Raw genomic sequence first — 19,191 nt, 5'->3', positions numbered from 1 at the left:
TCTAGTTCAGCCTTTAATAGTAATAATAATAATCATTGTAGTTTTTGTTAAGCATTTACTGTGTGCTAAGCAGCACTGTACTAAGTACTGTGGAAAGTACTTGTCTGTCAGGTTGGACACAGTCCCTGTTTCACTTCATCCCCACTTTACAGGTGAGGTAACTGAGGCTCAGAGAGGTGAAGTAACCTGCTCAATGTCACACATCAGACATGTGGAGGAGCCAGGATTAGAACCCGGGTCTTCTGACTCCCAGACCCATGCTCTTTCCACTGGCCCATGCTGCTTTACTAAGAAAGGTGTCAGCTGGAAGGATCTACACCCGAACTGTGTTTACCAAGCAGACAGGTCAGAGGCCCTGGCTCAAACTGTGGTAAGCACACAGGATGTTTTAGACCAAATTGATAACCGAGACACAAACAAATCACCACGATGAGTTGACATCCACTTAAGAGTTTATTTTGTTGTATCTCTACTCAGGCTGGTTATTTTTAGCTGTTCTTACATTCTCTGAACTCTGGTCATTTTCCATCAATGTTTGTTTACCTTGCTAAATTGAGTTCCTCATGAATAGGGTCCATGTCTCATACTTTCCTCATCCTTTAGCAGCAGCAGCATGAAAAGAGCCCAGGCCTGGGAGTCAAAGGATTTGGTTTGAATCCCAGCTCTGCCACTTATCTGCTCGGGACAAGTCCATTCACTTCTTGGAGCCTCAGTTACCTCATCTTTAAAATGGCAATTAGACTGTGAGCCTCATGAGAGACAGGGTTGTGTTCAACCCTGTGATCTTGGATCTACCCCAGCTCTTAGTACAGTGCTTGGCACATAGAAAATGCTTAACAAATACCATCCTTTTAAAGTTCCCAGTACTAGGCATTACACACAAATGCCGTTGGCGGAGGTTCTGAAAGAATTCAGAGGGAATATTGCTGAACTGCCATCAAGTATGTGTAAGCTGTTGTCACGTAGGGCCTCTCTACTGTTTTTGCTGTTGGTCCAGTGGTGAGAGCACTGTTTGGGGAATCAGGAGACCTAGGTTCTGGTCTCAGTTCAGCCTGTAGCCGGCTAAGGTCGGGGAAGACTGTATGTGCAGAAGCAACGTGGCCTAGTGGAGAGAGCCCGGGCCTGGGAGTCAGAGGACCAGGGTTCTAATTCTGGCTCTGCCACTTGTCTTCTGTGTGACCTTTGGTAAGTCACTTTGCTTATCTGGGCCTCAGTGACCACCTTGAGGGACCTGGACTGTATCTAACCTGATTAGCTTCTATCTACACCCGGTGCTTAGTATAGTGCCGGGCACATAGTAAGCGCTTAACTACCAGGAGAAGAAATGTGCCCTTAGCAATGCTTTACACCCCCATCCACTTGTTTCTTCAGTACACTCTGTGCACTAGGAGAAACGTAAGAAGAGAGAGTGTGAGTGGCACTGTGCAAACCACTAGGACCGGAACCATTTCCTCTGTGCAAGTTCTTGGTCTCAGGACCGAGCTCACCTCTTCATTCATTCATTCAGTTGTATTTATTGAGCACTCACTGTGTGCAGAGCATTGTAGTAAGCATCTGGGAGTGAACAGTGCAATAAATGGATACATTCCCTCTCCACAACGAGCTTACAGTCTGGGGGCATGGAGACAGACATTAATATAAATAAATATATGACAGATATGTACATAAGTGCTGTGGGGCTGGGAGGGAGGAAGAACAAAGGGAGCAAGTCAGGGCGATGCAGAAGGGAGTGGGAGAAGAGGAGAGGGGGGCTTAGTCAGGGAAGGTCTCCTGGAGGAGATGTGCCTTCGATAAGGCTTTGAAGGAGGGGATAGTGATTGCCGGATTTGAGGAGGGAAGGCATTCCAGGCCAGAGGCAGGATGTGGTAGAGGGGTCAGTGGCAAGGTACAGGGGATCAGACCGAGGACAGGTCAACCTCTTGGCCCTACCAGACAACTGCCATACTAGAAGACTAGCAGATGGACCGGGAAACTCTTCCCCCACAGGATCGGCTGTAGTCGATCAGTCAATCAGTTGTATTTGTTGAGCACTTACTGTGTGCTGAGCACTGTACTAAATGCTTAAGAGAGGACAGTATGACAGAGATGGTAGAACCATTCACTGCCCACAGTGAGCTCACCATCTCCGAGCGGGCAACAGACATTAAGTAAATAAATTATAGATATGTATGTAAGTGCTGTGGGGCTGAGGGAGGGGTGAATAAAATGTACAGTTCCAAGTGTACACAAAAACAAAAACTCCTCCCCATTGGCTTTAAAGCATTTAATCAGTTTGCCTCCTCCTACCTCACCTTACTATTCTCCTACTACAACCCAGCCCACACATTTTGTTCCTCTAATGCTAACCTTCTCACTGGACCGCCATCTCATCTATCTCGCCGATGACTTCTCATCTGCACCCTATCTCTGGCCTGGAAAGCCCTTCCTCCTCATTTCAGGCAAATAATTACTCTCCCCAATTCAAAACCTTACTGAAGGCACATCTCTAAGAAGCCTTCCCTGACTAAGCCCTCCTCTCCCCTTCTCCCACTCCCTTCTGCACCGCTCTCACTTACTCCGTCATTCATCCTCCCTCCCATCCCCACAACACATATGTATACTTCTGTATATATCTGTAATTTATTTATTGATTTATATTACGACTGTCTCCCCTTCTAGACTGTGAGCTTCTTGTGGGCAGGAGTGTATCTGCTGTGATTTTGTACTCTCCCAAGCCCTTAGTACAGTGCTTTATATGCAATAAGGACTCAATAAATCCGATTGAATGAAATCAAGGCTAACAATAATAATAATAATGTTGGTATTTGTTAAGTGCTTACTATGTGCAGAGCACTTTTCTAAGCGCTGGGGTAGACACAGGGGAATCAGGTTGTCCCACGTGGGGCTCACAGTCTTAATCCCATTTTACAGATGAGGTAACTGAGGCACAGAGAAGTTAAGTGACTTGCCCATGGTCACACAGCTGACAAGTGGCAGAGCCGGGATTCAAACCCGTGACCTCTGACTCCAAAGCCCGGGCTCTTTCCACTGAGCCATGCTGCTTCAGAAGGGAATGAGAGAAGAGGAAATGATGGCTTATTCAGCGAAGGCCTCTTGGAGGAGATGTGCTGTCATTAAGGCTTTGAAGGTGGGGAGAGTGATCATCTGTTGGATCTGAAGAGGGAGGGCATTCTAGAGTTGAGAATTAGGACACTGTGGAAGGGAAATCTGCTGAAGAGCTACTCAGTTCACTCTGTGCATACTGAAGAACAGTGCCAGGCTCTGCACAGCTGACCGCAAGGAACACGCTTGAGGACATAATAATAACAACAATAATAATAATGATGGTATTTGTTAAGTACTTACTATGTGTCAAGCGCTGTTCTAAGTGCTGGGGTAGATACAAGGTAATCAGGTTATCCTGCGTGGGGCTCACAGTCTTCATCCCCATTTTACAGATGAGGGAACTGAAGCCCAGAGAAGAGAAGTAACTTGCCCAAGGCCGCACAGCAGACAAGTGGTGGAGTTGGGATTAGGACCCAGGTCCTTCTGAGTCCCAAGCCCGTGCTCTTTCCACTAAGCCACGCTGCTTCTCTGGACACACCGAGTCATCGATCAACACTTTCTTTCTCTGTGATCCTCAAGGCGCTCCTCAGCCATCCAGTAGCAGCATAATCAGGGCCCCACTTTTCTTCTTTAGCTTTGAAGCAGCAGTGCCTAGTGGAAAGAGCTCGGGTTTGGGAGTCAGAGGACTTGGGTTTTAATCCTGGTTCTGCCTCTAGCCTGCTGGGTGACCTTGGGCAAGTTACTTCACTTTTACTCCTCTGTAAAATGGGGATTCAATACCCGATCTCCCTCCCTCTTACACTGTGAGCTCCATGTGAGTCCCTCCCTCTTACACTGTGAGCCCCATGTGAGACAGGAACTGTATCCAACCTGACTATCTTGAGTCTACCCCAGCAATTAGTATGTAATTGACAGTTGGCACCTAGTTAGCTCTTAACATAATGTAATTCATTTTATTATCATCATTATCAGAAGTATATCTTGTGGATTGGAATGAAAAGTGGAGCACCATGGCCTAGTGGAAAGAGCACGGTCCTGAGAGTCAGAGGACCTGGGTTCTAATCCCAGCTCCACCGCTTACCTGCTTTGTGACTTTGGGCAAGCCACTTCACTTCTCTATGCCTCAGATTCTTCATGTAACTGTTCCCCCTCCTATCTAGACTGTGAGCCCTATGTGGGATCTGCTAAACTTGTTTTTACCCCAACACTTAGAATAGTGCTGGACACATAGTAAACACTTAACAAGTACAATTACTATTATTGTTATTATCGGTATTATTATTATTACTACTAGTAATTATAATGAAAGTTTACTAGTCTAGATCAATCTGCTCTATCTACTCTAACAAAGCTTGGTCTTCACAAAACTGTATTCTTTTGAGACTTCAAGAGAAAGTGGGTCTAATTTGAAGCAGGAGAGACTTCTTTTGAATATGAAAATGAACTTAGGTGCCTGGGTGATGTAGCACTGGACTAGCTTAGCTAAGAAAGTTGTTTTGTTACCTGGGGATTGTTAAAAGAAAAACAAGAATAGATGGAAACGGGATTAGATGATAAATGTCCTTCTAGCTCCAACTCTGTGGGGCATATAATAATGTTGGTGTTTGTTAAGCGCTTACTTTGTGCAGAGCCCTATTCTAAGTGCTGGGGTAAATACAAGGTAATCCGGTTGTCCCACATGAGGCTCACAGTCTTAATCCCCATTTTACAGATGAGGTAACGAAGGCCCAGAGAAGTTAAGTTACTTGCCCACAGTCACACAGCTGACAAGTGGCAGAGCTGGGATTCGAACTCATGACCTCTGACACCCAAGCCCGTGCTCTTTCCACGGAGCCACGAAGATGTGTGGTAACTGTAAGATATTTACAGTTGGAGAAACACCTGGAGAAGCAGCGTGGCTCAGTGGAAAGAGACCAGGCTTGGGAGTCAGAGGTCATGGGCTTGAATCCCAGCTCTGCCACTTGTCAGCTGGGTGACTGTGGGCAAGTCACTTCATTTCTCTGTGCCTCAGTTACCTCATGTGTAAAATGGGGATTAGCTGTGAGCCTCATGTGGGACAAGCTGATGACCCTGTATTTACACCAGCACTTAGAACAGTGCTGTGCACATAGTAAGCGCTTTATAAATACCAACATTATTATTATTATATTTATATTTTACTGTCTTTGCACACAGATGATTTCAGTTCTGTTCACTGAACGAAAGGTCCCTGGCTACATCCAATTTTTCTAGTCTCTTTAGTTTTGTCATGAAATTAATTCTAGATCATTTTTCTTCAGGGCTTTGAACAAGCACTTGAGAGGTCACCTGATCTAGCATTTCCCGTGATTGTATATAGAAGGAAAGAATAAAAAAAGTTGCAAAAACTATTGTTAGGCTATTCATGCACTTTGCAACATACCTCCTTCCTGCCTACTTGGTTGTGGCACTCCATGCCTCGGCCAAAAGAGGCTGGCAGAGAAGAGAGGGTGTGGGTGATATGCATAAACCTCGACCACAATTCGATTCTTTTACGCAGATTCTTGTTCCTAAGCAACTGAGGCTCAGCTGACATTTTTGACGGGAGACTCCGGGGTGGATAGGCAGCTGCATCTGCTGTATTTTCCTTTTACCTTAAGGGTCTGGGTCTTTATGCACTCTGGATGATGAGAGAGGAATATTCGAAAGAGGGCCTATTGTTAAGTTCTTCGAAAAAAGTTACAATTTTGATCATCTGCAATAGAGGCAGACATCTGTGAAAAACCCTTGAGTCGTTGTTGAAAAGTGCTAGCGCCTTATAAATCGGTGTAATAGGAGATTAAATCTGAATGAAGGAGATTGTTTTCCAGGCAGCAAATGCAGGGAAATAACTTCCAGTTAGTTTTGTGGCCATATAGAACGTTTCGTTCAACTCCTCAGAACCCTGAGTTGTTTATAATATCCCTTGGTTGAGTTTAAAGTTTCGGAAATGCGCTCAGATTCTCCTTGAGTTGTTACTTCAGTGGGGTTAACATACTTAACCTTTTCTGTGCACTTGGATCTATTTTGTAAACTTTCCTTTTTATATTTAGCTGCTTATAAATATGCAGAATCTGAAATTTGATAGGGTGATTCTGATATGAGGTGGCTGGCTTCTGAAAAAATATTCCCATGCTAGAATGCATTAAGTAGATTGTATTTTTGAGATTATCCCCACATGCGAATTAGGTGACATTCTTATAGCAATACCACTTGTAATAATACGACCGAGTCCCAATTAGCATACGCTTGTAGATGACGTTTGTGTTCATGTTTTTCCTAACTGGAGCTCTCCAAATTTACATTAGTAGAATGTATTGTCAAATATACTGTCTGACAGTGGGTTGTTTGGGTTTTTTTTAATTTACAACTACATTTGTAGGCATACCCTGAGTTAGAACCATTCCAGGATTCATGCAATCCATGGATGTCCCGTGTTACTTAAGTCAGCACAAATTCCTCCACATATCCCCATCCAGTAAATGTTCCAATCGGTCCCTGGAGGTAGGCAGTTTCTCCATCTCCTCCCCTGGCTCTTCCTCCTTACTCTCCCTCACTTGTCCCCAACATCTTTTCTGCCGTCTCCTGCACCCCAAACTCATTTCCCTCACTGTGTGCTAGCATTTGTTTTCCTTGTTGAAACTTTCCTGGTAGAAAGTGTCATTGCTGAAGGCCAAGCGAGCACCACTTCTCCCCCTTGCTTGCTGTAGTCCCCACCTCATTCATTCATTCATCCATTGAGTGCTTACTATGTGCAGAGCACCGTACTAAGCGCTTGAGAGAGTACAATGTAGCAATAAACAGACATATTCTCTGCCCACAGCAACTTGACATGAGCCCACACTGCGGTGCCTGGATAGGTAGATGGGCGACATGGTCCACTCACAAACCACCATTACAAATAATAATATAATGATAATTAATTATGACACTTCTTACATGTTTACAATGTACAGCGTGGCTTAGTGGAAGAGCCCGGGCTTGGGAGTCAGAGGTCATGGGTTCTAATCCCGGCTCCGCCACTTGTCTGCTGTGTGACCTTGGGTAAGTCACTTCACTTCCTCTGTGCCTCAGTTACGTCATCTGTAAAAATGTGAGCCCCATGTGGGACAATCTGATTACCCTGTACCTACCCCAGCGCTTAGAACAGTGCTCTGCACATAGTCAGTGCTTAACAAATACCTTAATTATTATTATTATTATGTACCAAGCACGGTTCTAAACATTGGGGTAGATACAAGTTAATCAGTTTGGACACAGTCCTGGTCTCACATGGGGCTCACACTCTTGTCCCAGTTTAACAGATGAGGTAAAGGAGGCCCAGAGAAGTGAAGTGACTTGCCCAAGGTCACACAGCAGTCATGTGGCAGAGTCAGGATTAGGGTCTAGGTCCTTCTGACTCCCGGGCCCGCGCTCTATCAACTAAGCCCACTTCCTGTCCCCGTTCCCACGGCTTTGTCCGGGGGAAGACGTAGGAGCAAGGGCAGCTGGCACCAAAAAGCCGTTGCTACAATTAAAGGTCAAACAAAGAAGAGAACCAGAGTGCAGCATCAGGTGGAGGCCTGAGAAGCCGGAGAGCAGGGAGGCCGGAGGGGAGAGAAAGGGGGAGAGGGAATCTACTGGGAACAGGGGAAGGAAGTCATTTTTACTTACCTCTACAGCTTGGCCCTCATGTTGAGTCCAGTTCTCTGACGGATCCTAAGTACATGTAAATTCTGTGCGAATATGTGCACCGCATTCAACCACATTTATGGGGCAGGTGACACGGTTGTATCATGGGGTATGCCTATAATTACAATACCTTCTATTTGTGGGATTTTAATCATCCCGTTCTGACAAATGCTAGTCATCCATAAGACTCCTTTTGGAAAGTGTGTGAAATGAAAACTTGTTTATCCTGCATGCATGCCAAACTCTGTTTTCTAATCGCTTCCACAACAGTAACTGCTTTCACTAAAGTATGGAAGAAAAGGGGAATCAGCGAAGTGTTCATATCCGACCAATAGAATTTCAAAGTCAGTACAAATGCTGATGCAACTTAACCTTTTCTTTTCTACACAGAGGAAAGGTTATTTTCTGTGATAATAAGATGGGTAGAAACAAATGGAGGGAGGATCACTGAGAATGGCCGGGAAATTATTTAGCAAGCATTTTAGGCATTATGCTGTCTGATCCGAAGAGCCCTAGAAGGTGTGCTGGTATACATCTGAAAAATTTAGTGCCATGGTCAGAGAAAAGACTTACCACACTGCAAAGCTCACTGATGGAGTGTGGTAATTTTTTCTCCGAAATTTCCACACTGAAACAGGAAACACAGACAACAGGTTTGAGTGGGTGGGTCCCTGAGGTTAAAGCTGTTAATAAAACAAAATAGAAGAAACTAAAGTTTTGACGCAAACTACGCCAGGTACCCTTTAGTGTAGTGTCACAACGCAGCATTTGAAAGGAATTCTGAGTCTCTGTTCTATAAGTAAGGTGAGTGTTTCGGTTTTTTCTTTGGTATTTAAGTTCTAGAGTCGAGGTAGGTGTTTTAGCAGTTTTTTTAATCTGTCTGCAGTGCCCAAGCTCATGCACTGGGTTTCCTTTACCCTGGAACTGATTTTAAATGTCTTTTAAGGCTTGTTGTTTTTCAAGAGTCCAACTTCGGTTCTTGGGGAAACTATATTGTTGCAAAAATTGAAATAGTGAGGCAAATTCAGGTCATATTTTCTTGAATTAGAAACATGACATTTGTCTTGATACTTCACTGAAATCTCGCTCGTGTTTGTGTCTCTGCCTGCTAGTTCTTAAGGCTCTTCCGAGAAGGCTCCTTCAAGAAGTCTTCCCTGACTAAGCCCTCCTCTCCTCTTCTCCCACTCCCTTCTGTGCTGCTCTTATTTGCTCCTTCATTCATCCTCCCTCCCTCCCATATGTATATATATAGATATATAGATATATAGATATATATGGGAGGGAAGCAGCGTGGCTCAGGGGAAAGAGCACGGGCTTGGGAGTCAGAGGTCATGGGTTTGAATCCCTACTATGCCGTTTGTCAGCTGTGTGACTGTGGGCAAGTCACTTAACTTCTCTGTGCCTCAGTTCCCTCATCTGTAAAATGGGGATTAAGATTGTGAGCCCCACGTGGAACAACCTGATCACCCTGTATCTACCCCAGCACTTAGAACAATGCTCTGCACATAGTAAACGCTTAACAAATGCCAACATTATTATATATCTATATCTAACTAAATCGCAGATATATACATTTATCCATTTATTTATGTTACTGCCTGTCTCCCTCTTTAGCCTGTGAGCTGAGGGCAGGAGTCTGTTGTTATACTGTACTCTCCCAAGCACTTAGTAAAGTGCTTTGCACACAGTAAGTGCTCAATAAATACAACTGACTGGCTGAACGAATGAATGAATGGAGAAAGGTAGTAACTTCCTATAGGTCAGAGCGAGTTAGTACATTTTGACATCAAATACCTGAAAACACAAACAGGACTGTCTGCAGTTCATTTGGCAGCAGTGGGGCTTAATGGAAAGAGCACTGGCTTGGGAGTCAGAGGTTGTGGGTTCTAATCCCGGCTCTGTCACTTGTCATCTTTGTGACTTTGGGCAAGTTGCTTAGCTTCTCTGTGCCTCAATTGCCTCATCTGTGAAATGGGGATTAAGACTGTGAGCCCCATGTGGAACAACCTAATTACCTTGTATCTACCCCAGCGTTTAGAACAGTGCTTGGCACAGAGTAAGCACTTAACAAATACCATTATTAGTAACTGGCCTTAGCTGTTTCAGTTTCTGAGTGTGCTGTGGGCACTCTGAGTATGCCAGCTGTCTTGGGCATGTTGGTTCGCTTTAGTACCCTGGCCCCGTGACTTATTCCCTTAGGACTGTTCCACAATCTTTGCAGACACCCCACCCAGAGAAGATTGGTGAGACGGGGGGGAAGGCCAGCTCTCGCAGGGCTTTATCCTTGCAGTGATCCCCATTGGTATATCTGTCACTAAGATTGCCTCACTGACAGGACTTCTAAATTGACCCGGTTTAGTGCCAGTAGAGCTCAGTTAATTTTAACCATTGATTAAGAAACAGAATAATGTGCGGATTTGACAGTTAAAAAGCCTTTGTTCTCTGCCCATCTAGTTTCTTCTTTGTTTTTATCCAGGAAAAAGGCTAGGCAAAGTTGCAAGTGTTTTTTTTTTGTTTTACAGAGAAAGCAAAATTCACTTTCTTTAGGCTGAACCCCAATCAGTGTTTGATTTTGATTTAAACAGGAAAAATTCCCTCCTTTATGGAAAATGTACTGAATCTGAAATCTAGGTGCAATGGGAGGTTTATTGTATTGTACTCTCCCACATGCTTAGAACTGTGCTCTGCACACAGTAAGTTTTCAATAAATAGCACTGATGTTGATGATGATGATTTTATGCTGTGTGATCTGGTTAAAACAAAGGGGAGGAGAGGGAAACTGTGTTAAATATGCATATAGCACTGACATTATAACCATAGCATGCAGAAGGCATTTTAGGCTCTAATTCTCATTTTCAGAGCAGTATTTCAAGGCTCCCAGGGTTTCTCCATATTAAATCTGAGTTTTCCATACAAACTACTCTTCAACTTGCATTCTTCACTCTTACCTCTCAAGAGACAGGGTCTGTGTCTAATTTCCACCTTGACTGTAAACGTGGGCAGGGGTCACGTCTACCAACTCTGTTGTGTTATCCTTTTTTTTGGGTGGGGGGAATATTTGTTGAAGTACTTACTGTGTGCCAGACACTGTACTAAGCACTGAGATAGATAGATGATAGTCATGTTGACCACAGTTCATGTCCCACGTGGGGGTCACAGCCCTTCCTCTTCTGCCTCCCACCCTCTAACTGTAGAAGTCTCTCCAGGGTTGTATTCGCTCCCACAACTTCAACTACCACCTCTAGGTGGATGATTCCCAAATCCACCTCTCCAGCTCTGACCTCTCTCCTTCTCTGCAATCTTGCGTTTCCTTTTGTCTTCAGGACATCTCTTACTTGGATGTCCCATTGACACCTCAAACTCAGCATGTCCAAACCAGAACTCATCTTTACAGAGAAACAGCATGGTGTATTGGATAGAGCATGGCCCTGGGAGTCAGAAGTCACACATTCTAATCCCGGATCTGCCACTTGTCTGCTGGGTGGCCTTGGGCAAGTCGCTTCACTTCTCTGGGCCTCAGTTACCTCATCTGGAAAATGGGGATCGAGACTGTGGGCCTCATGTGGGACGGAGACTGTGTCCAACCCGTTTAGCTTGTATCTACCCCAGCGCTTAGTATAGTGCCTGACACACAGTAAGCGCTTAACAAATGCCATCATTATTATCATTATTTCCACACAAATCCTGTCTTTCCCTGTCTTTCCCATTGTTGTAGACAACACCACACCCTCCCCTTTTTCAGAAGCCCATAACCTTGGCATTATCCTTGATTCACCTCTCTCGTTCAATCCACACATTCAATCTGTCACCAAATCCTGTCGGTTCTACCTTCACAACATCTCTAGAATCCGCCCTTTTCTCTCCGTCTAGATTGCTACTAAACTGACCAAACATTCATCCCACATATTCAGCCCGCAACCTCGGTGTCATCTTTGACTTGTCTCTCTCGTTCACCCCACACATCCAATCCGTTACCAAGACCTGCCGGTCTCACCTTTGTAATATTGCCAAGATCCGCCCTTTCCTCTCCACCCAAATGGCTACCTTACTGCTACGGGCTCTCGTAATATCCCAGCTAGACTACTGTGTCAGCCTTCTCTCTGATCTCCCTTCCTCCTCTCTCGCCCCACTCCAGTCTATTCTTCACTCCACGGCCCGGCTCATCTTCCTGCAGAAACGCTCTGGGCATGTCACTTCCCTTATTAAAAACCTCCAGAGGTTGCCTATCAACCTCCGCACAAAACAAAAACTTCTCACTCTGGGGTTCAAGGCTCTCCATCACCTTGCCCCCTCCTACCTCTCCTCCCTTCTCTCTTTCCACTGCCCACCCCGCATGCTCCGCTCCTCTGCCGCCCACCTCCTCACTGTCCCTCGGTCTCACCTATCCCGCCGTCGACCCCTGGGCCACATCCTCCCGGGGCCTGGAATGCCCTCCCTCCTCACCTCCGCCAAACTAATTCTCTTCCCCTCTTCAAAACCCTACTTAAAGCTCACTTCCTCCAAGAGGTCTTCCCAGTCTGAGCTCCCCTTTTCCCTCTGCCCTCTCTACCCCCCCTTCACCTCTCCGCAGCTAAACCCTCTTCTCCCCCATTACCTCTCCTCCTCCCCCTCTCCCGTCCCACCCCCTCAGCACTGTACTCATCCGCTCAACTGTATATATCTTCATTACCCTATTTATTTTGTTAATGAGATGTACATCACCCTGATTCTATTTATTTGCTATTGTTTTAATGAGATGTTCTTCCCCTTGACTCTATTTATTGCCATTGTTCTTGTCTTGTCTATCTCCCCCGATTAGACTGTAAGCCCGTCAAAGGGCAAGGACTGTCTCTATCTGTTGCCGATTTGTACATTCCAAGCGCTTAGTACAGTGCTCTGCACATAGTAAGTGCTTAATAAATACTATTGAATGAATGAATGAATGAATGAATATTCCCGCATTCATCAACTTTGCCTTCAGGACATCTCTACTTGGATGTCCCATTGTCACCTCAAACTTAACATGTCCAAACCAGAACTCCTCATCTTTTTGGAGAATTAGTCCTGACCTCCCTCCCTTCCTCCTCTATTGCACCTGTTGCTTCTCTGATGCCAGCCTACTCATTGTACCTCGATCTCGTCTGACAACCCACCCCTTGCCCACATCCTCCCTCTGGCCTGGAACTCCCTCCACCTTTCTATATAACAGACCTCGTCTCTCTCCACCTTCATTAATATCACATCTCCTCTTAGTTGGTTGGCTTCTCCAACTAAGCCCTCTTTCTGCCTCGTCCCTCTCTCTTCTCTCTCACCTGTGCACTTGGACCTGTACCTTTTAAGCACTCGCTATTCCCCCTACCCTCACCCCCACCACACTTAAGCGCATATTCATAATTTATTTTTAATGCTTGTCCCCCCGCCTTCGGAATGCAGCCTCCTCGGAGAAAGGGAACTTGTCTGCCACTCTGTTGATTCATACTCTCCCGAGCGCTCAGTACAGTGCTCTGCACCCAGTAAGCGCTTGATGCATACCATTGATCGATTGTATACTCCTTCCCAGCACTTAGTACAGTGTTGTTCGGACAGTAAGTGCTTCCCCATCGCCCCACTTGCTCCCTCTACTCTACCCCCCTCCCTGCCCCACAGCACTGGTGTGTATATATATTAATTCTATTTATTTTATTGATTCTGTTAATTCTATTTATTTTATTAATTATATATATATCTATAATTCTATATTGATGCCACTGATGGATCCCCAGACTGAGCCCTCCCTTTCCCTCAGCTCTTCCTCCCGTTCCCATTGCCCCTACTCTCTCCCTCTGCTCTACCCCCTTCCCCTCCCCACAGTACTTGGGTATAATTTGTATATATTATTTACTACTCTATTTTATAAACAATATTCATTTATCTATGGTTCTACTTATAATAATAATAATGTTGGTATTAAGCGCTTACTATGTGCAGAGCACTGTTCTAAGTGCTGGCGTAGATGCAGGGTAATCAGGTTGTCCCACTTGAGGCTCACAGTTAATCCCCATTTTACAGATGAGGTAACTGAGGCACAGAGAAGTTAAGTGACCTGCCCACAGTCACACAGCTGACAAGTGGCAGAGCCGGGATTCAAACCCATGACCTCTGACTCCCAAGCCCGGACTCTTTCCACTGAGACACACAGCTTTTCTATTTTGATGGTAGTGATGCCTGTCTACTTGTTTTGTTGTCTGTCTCCCCTATCTAGACTGTGAGCCCGTTGTTGGGTAGGGATTGTCCCTATCTGTTGCTGAATTGTGCTTTCCAAGCGCTTAGTACAGTGCTCTGCATACAGTAAACGCTCAGTAAATACGATGGAATGAATGAATGAATGAATTGATGCCCGTTTACTTGTTTTGATATCTGTCTCCCCCTTCTAGACCATGAGCCCATTGTAGGCAGGGATTTTCTCTATTTGTTGTTGAATAGTATTTTCCAAGTGCTTAGTACAGTGCTCTGCACACAGTAAGCACTCAATAAATATGACCGACTGAATGAATTAATACATACTATTGCTACTACCAAGCTCAATTTCTGTCTTCTCTCTCTCTTAAGTCCCCGTCTCCATTCCCTCATACACACTCTTCTCCCAGCCTGAAACTCCCTTCCTCCCTGACAGGTCACCCCATCTTCAAAGCCCTCCTAAAATTCCATCTCTTTCAGTAAGCCTTAATTAATTTTCATTCATTTGTGATGACCCAGCAGCCATTTCTAGTATTTATGTTGTCCGTCCTGAACATTTAAGAACTTATGATATGTTTTCATTTGGGTACGCAATGACCTGTCCATCTTGATCTAGTGGAGCCCTTTCCCATTGTATAACCGTTCTACCTCCTGCTCACACCGTTAGTAAATGTGTTTTGTACTTTCTGTCACTCCCTTTAGACCTCAAACTCCTTGAGGGCAGGAACATGTTTTGCTTTCTTTTGTTCTCTCCAATAAATGCCAGTGATTGATTACATTTTACAGCTATTGAATTTTTTAGAAAATGGTATTGGTAGTACTTACTGTGTGTCAAGCACTGTTCTAAGTGTTGGGGTAGATACAAGTTAATCAGGTCAGGCACATACGGTCTCTGACCCACATCGAGTTCAAAATCTAAGTAGGAGAGAGAACAGGTATTGAATCCCCATTTTGCAGTTGAGGAAACTGAGGCACAGAGAAGTGAATTGACTCACCCAAGGCCACACATTAGGCAAGCCAGGGAGCCAGGATTAGAACTCAGGTTCTCAGACTCCCAGGCCTATCCACGAGGCCAAGTTGTTTAAATGTATTAAAGAATATATTTAAAATATCTCAGAAGTGACATCTAGAATTCTAACCATTTTAAAAATCACTATGTTTGTGTATAGCTTGTATACCAGAAAAAGGCATTTATTCCTTAAATGTGGTTTAGTGGAAAGAGCACGGGCTTGGGAGTCGGAGGTCGTGAGTTCTAAACCTGACCCTGCCACTTGTCAGCTGTGTGACGTTGGGCAAGTCACTTAACTTCTCTATGCCTCAGTTACCTCATCTGTAAAATAGGGATCAAGACTGTGAGCCCCAAGTGGGACAACCTGATAGCCTTGTATCTATCCCATTGCTTAGAACAGTGCTTGGCACATAGTAAGCACTTAACGAATACTATCATTATGATTTGCACCTAACCGTAACCTTTGCCAGCAGATATCAAAGTCCATGAAAATGGTAACGTTTCTCAGAACCCACAATACTGCTGAGTTACTGGAAATCATTGAATGTGTCTATCACACCGAAAATATTGATGGGTCAAGTGCATCATTATCATTATTTAAGTTAGCTCAGGGTGACTCATTTGCTATATACAATCTATGTCAAAATGAAGGAGAGAAGAAAATTGAAAGAGGAGGTCGGGGAGGCCACAGAGGCAAATAGAAACCCTGGAAGAAAGTAGAATCACCTTCCCGTTCCCATTTGCATTATTAACAGAGACCTGCCAAGTAGAATCAATGTCAGTTGATATTTATTGATTGTTTACTTTGTGCAGAGCACTCAACTAAATGTTTGGGAGAGTACGGTACAACAGAGTTGGTAGACACAGTCCCTGCCCACAACAGGCTAATACTTATGGAATTTGTTATGCACTTACTATGTGCCAGTCTTTAGGAGATGGTTCATTTTGCCTCCCCGTCCTGCGTAAAGGAGAGCTACAGAGTTTAGACTGAATTATTCAGTGGTATTTACTGAGCGCTTACTGTGTGCAGAGCACTGTCTTAAGTGCTTGGGAGAGTAAAATACAACAGAGTTGGTAGACCCTCTCCCTGACCACGATGATCTTACAGTCTAGAGGAAGTCCCTTTACTATCTACCCTCAAGTTCTACGGACTTTCTAGGTACTCAGAATGATTGAGGTAATGTCACTGAAGTCTCGTGTGAGGAAATCTTGTGTGAGTTAAGGATTTCAGCTGCGAGAGATTACCTTTATTTACTTCCCCATGACCCCCATTTTGAGTATATTGGGATCTCATTTGGAAAAGGCCACTCTAAGTATTGGTTTCTTGGGCCTAAGCCCTTTATACCCATGGCATATTTCATCCATCCTACAAGTCAGCCATTTGTGAGAGGGGTTGTGGGTTTAATATGCGGGCTTTGCTTTTAGTTACTCATGTGCCAGGTTAATTTAAGTATTCCTGTTGATTCCCACAGGTCCCCAAGTAAACCTTTGGCCCGGAAGTTGATGAGCGGGATGGATTGGGAGGTAGTGAGCCGGAATTCATTATCGGATGACCGGTTAGAAACACAGAGCTTACCATCACGCTCGCCGCCTGGAACCCCAAATCAGTAAGTTTAAGGGAATCACTGATGCTAATCTCATTCATCGTGGTCGTTCACGTGAGACCGCCTTTCGTTTGCAGTTTTCGTGTTGTTAGTGCCTAGGCCTCTGCTGGCCTGCTAGGTAAAGTACCCTACTGGCCCTGGAAACCCAAATGGCCTCAGGCTTGGAAATGAGCCATCGCATTAGGAGGCGAGGTGATCACTGTCAGTCAATCAAGCAGTCAGTGTGGTATGTACTGTGAAATGAGCAGGGTGTAGTGGATAGAGCATAGGCCTGGGATTCAGAAGGTCATGGGTTCTAATCCCAGCTCTGCCACTTGTCCGCAGTGTAACCTTGGGCAAATCATTTCACATCTCTAGGCCTCAGTTACCTCATCTGTAAAATGGGGATTGAAACTGTGAGCTTCATGTGGGACAGGGACTGTGTCAAGCTCAATTTGCTTGTATCCACCCAGGAGCTTAGTACAGTGCCTGGCATGGAGTAAGTACTTAGCAAATATCATCATTATTATTATCATTGTTATTACTGAGCACTTACTATGTGCAGAGCACTGAACTAGGCTCTTAGAAGAGTAGTTTAACAGAATTAGCAGACATGTTCCCTGTCCTTAGCGAGTTTGCAGTCTTTACCATTCTATGCCACATCCACTAGGATGTCACATCCACAGTGCTCTGCACATAGTAAGCACTCAATAAATACTATTGAATGAATGAATAATAATTGAATGATGAGCGAAAATCGTGCTGGTCAGTAATTGCTTTTATCTTTTTTGAGACTGGTTTTCCAAGTGGTTTCCACTGAGTATAGCCAGACTAGCCAAAGAAGTTTTCTCAGAAGTGATTTGCGTAATGAATGTTAACCGATTGCTAAAGACTGTACCAGGAAGGATCAGAGGGCTTTTTTTCCTAGGAAGAAAACTATCTTCCAAGAACAGAGTCAAGGGCAAGTGGTTTCATGCACCTCCAACATTATTTCTTCTGTCAGTGCCATTCAATTCTGTCTATCTGGGATATATCATAAGGTGAAATATGCCCTCTACAGTACCTCTTTGCTACTCAGAGTTCTTCAGATGCTACCTTTCATAGCATGAAGGCCCATTATACAGAAATAGATCATTTAAGTTTCTGGATTATCCATGCCCTCGATTGTCGTTCTCCTGCGGCGAATCCCATGGCCATTTTGCGGTTCATTGGTACTGGATCAGTGAACGGGCAGAGGAAGGCATTAGGTACTGAGTCAGATCGGACAAGTTGCTTCCGTCCGACAGTTTGAGTGAAAAGTTCATGGGCTTTGGAAAGCCAACCTAGCCCTGAAGTGGCCCATCTGCCCTCTAGACTGTAAGCTTGTTGTGAGCAGGGAATGTGTCTGTTAAATTGTTCTATTGGGCTCTCCCGAGTGCTTAGTACAGTGCTCTGCACACTGTAAGTGCTCATAAAATAGGACTGACTGAGTTACAGTTGCAGCTTTGACACTCGTCGATTGCTACAGCCAGCCTAAAGGGTGAGCAAGCTGCATTTTGTAGGAGGAGAAATTGGGATGGATGGAAAGCAGACACTGACACCTGGCTAAGAAATCCAATCGCATAATTCTCTGTTAATTAGCCTAGCCCAATTCAGAGCTGGGAGTGTGGGATAGATTGGTTTTCTGACGCGGGAGAGGGGTGGGGACACGGAGAATAATACTATTTCACTGTCTGATCTAGACACTTTGTGTCTAACTCAGTTTCCACACATAGTGTTTAATAAATAATAATAATGTTGGTATTTGTTAAGGGCTTACTATGTGCAGAGCACTGTTCTAAGCACTGGGGGAGATACTGGGGAATCAGGTTGTCCCACGTGAGGCTCACAGTTAATCCCCATTTTACAGATGAGGTAACTGAGGCACAGAGAAGTGAAGTGACTTGCCCACAGTCACACAGCTGACAAGTGGCAGAGCCAGGAGTCGAACCCATGACCTCTGACTCCGAAGCCCGGGCTCTTTCCACTGAGCCACGCTGCTTCATTATTATTATTAATCACTAACAGAGGGAGACAACCTCCATCTCTTTGCCCCCTTTGCATATGTGTTAGCAAAACTCCCCTGACTTAAAGGTGAGGATGACCTGTCTCTTTGTTCCCTTGGGTACTGCTCTGACAGCTTTTTCCGTTTCCCCTTGTCTGTCTACCCAGCTCCAATCTGAATGTATGTGTGGGTATGAGGCGACAGAGGAAATCTGAGGTGAGGGTGGAAGGTAATATCCGAGGTGGTGAAACCTGGGTGGATAGTTGTAAAGATCTGGTTTGAAAGTATGGGCGTGAAAATCTGGGTGTCGTGAATGTGTGGGTGAGAGAATCAAGGGACATAGAGAAGCAGCATGCCTAGCAGTTAGAGTGTGGGCCTGGGAGCGAGATGGACCGGAGCTCTAATCCCGTCTCCACCACTTGTCTGCTGGGTGACCTTGGGCAAGTCACATTACTTCTCTGTGCTTCAGTTACCTCATCTGCAAAAGGGAGATGAAGCTTGGAAGCCCCATGTGGGGCAGGGACTGTGTCCAGCTGATTTGCTTGTATCTACCCCCAGCGCTTAGTACAGTGCCAGGCACAAAGTAAGTTCTTAATACACACCATTTTTAGAAAAGAAATAGGAGGAACAGAACTCATTTTGAATATTAAAATTAATATTTGTTGCTG

The 19,191-nt window shown here is 44.8% G+C and overlaps 1 protein-coding gene across 5 annotated transcripts in view; it reads left to right on the top strand.

Moving 5' to 3' along the window:
• Window positions 1-19,191, top strand: part of PTPN4 (protein tyrosine phosphatase non-receptor type 4) — a 278,626-nt gene that overhangs the window by 212,941 nt on the left and 46,494 nt on the right. For all 5 annotated transcript variants that reach the window (XM_029061248.1, XM_029061260.2, XM_029061256.2 and 2 more), the window contains one exon: window positions 16,390-16,524. In XM_029061248.1, coding sequence (XP_028917081.1) covers window positions 16,390-16,524 — 135 coding nt within the window. The remainder of the gene's footprint in view (window positions 1-16,389; window positions 16,525-19,191) is intronic.

This window comes from Ornithorhynchus anatinus, chromosome 1 (assembly GCF_004115215.2).
Source record: "Ornithorhynchus anatinus isolate Pmale09 chromosome 1, mOrnAna1.pri.v4, whole genome shotgun sequence".
Lineage (NCBI taxonomy): Eukaryota > Metazoa > Chordata > Mammalia > Monotremata > Ornithorhynchidae > Ornithorhynchus > Ornithorhynchus anatinus.
This window is presented reverse-complemented; position numbering and strand designations above follow the sequence as displayed.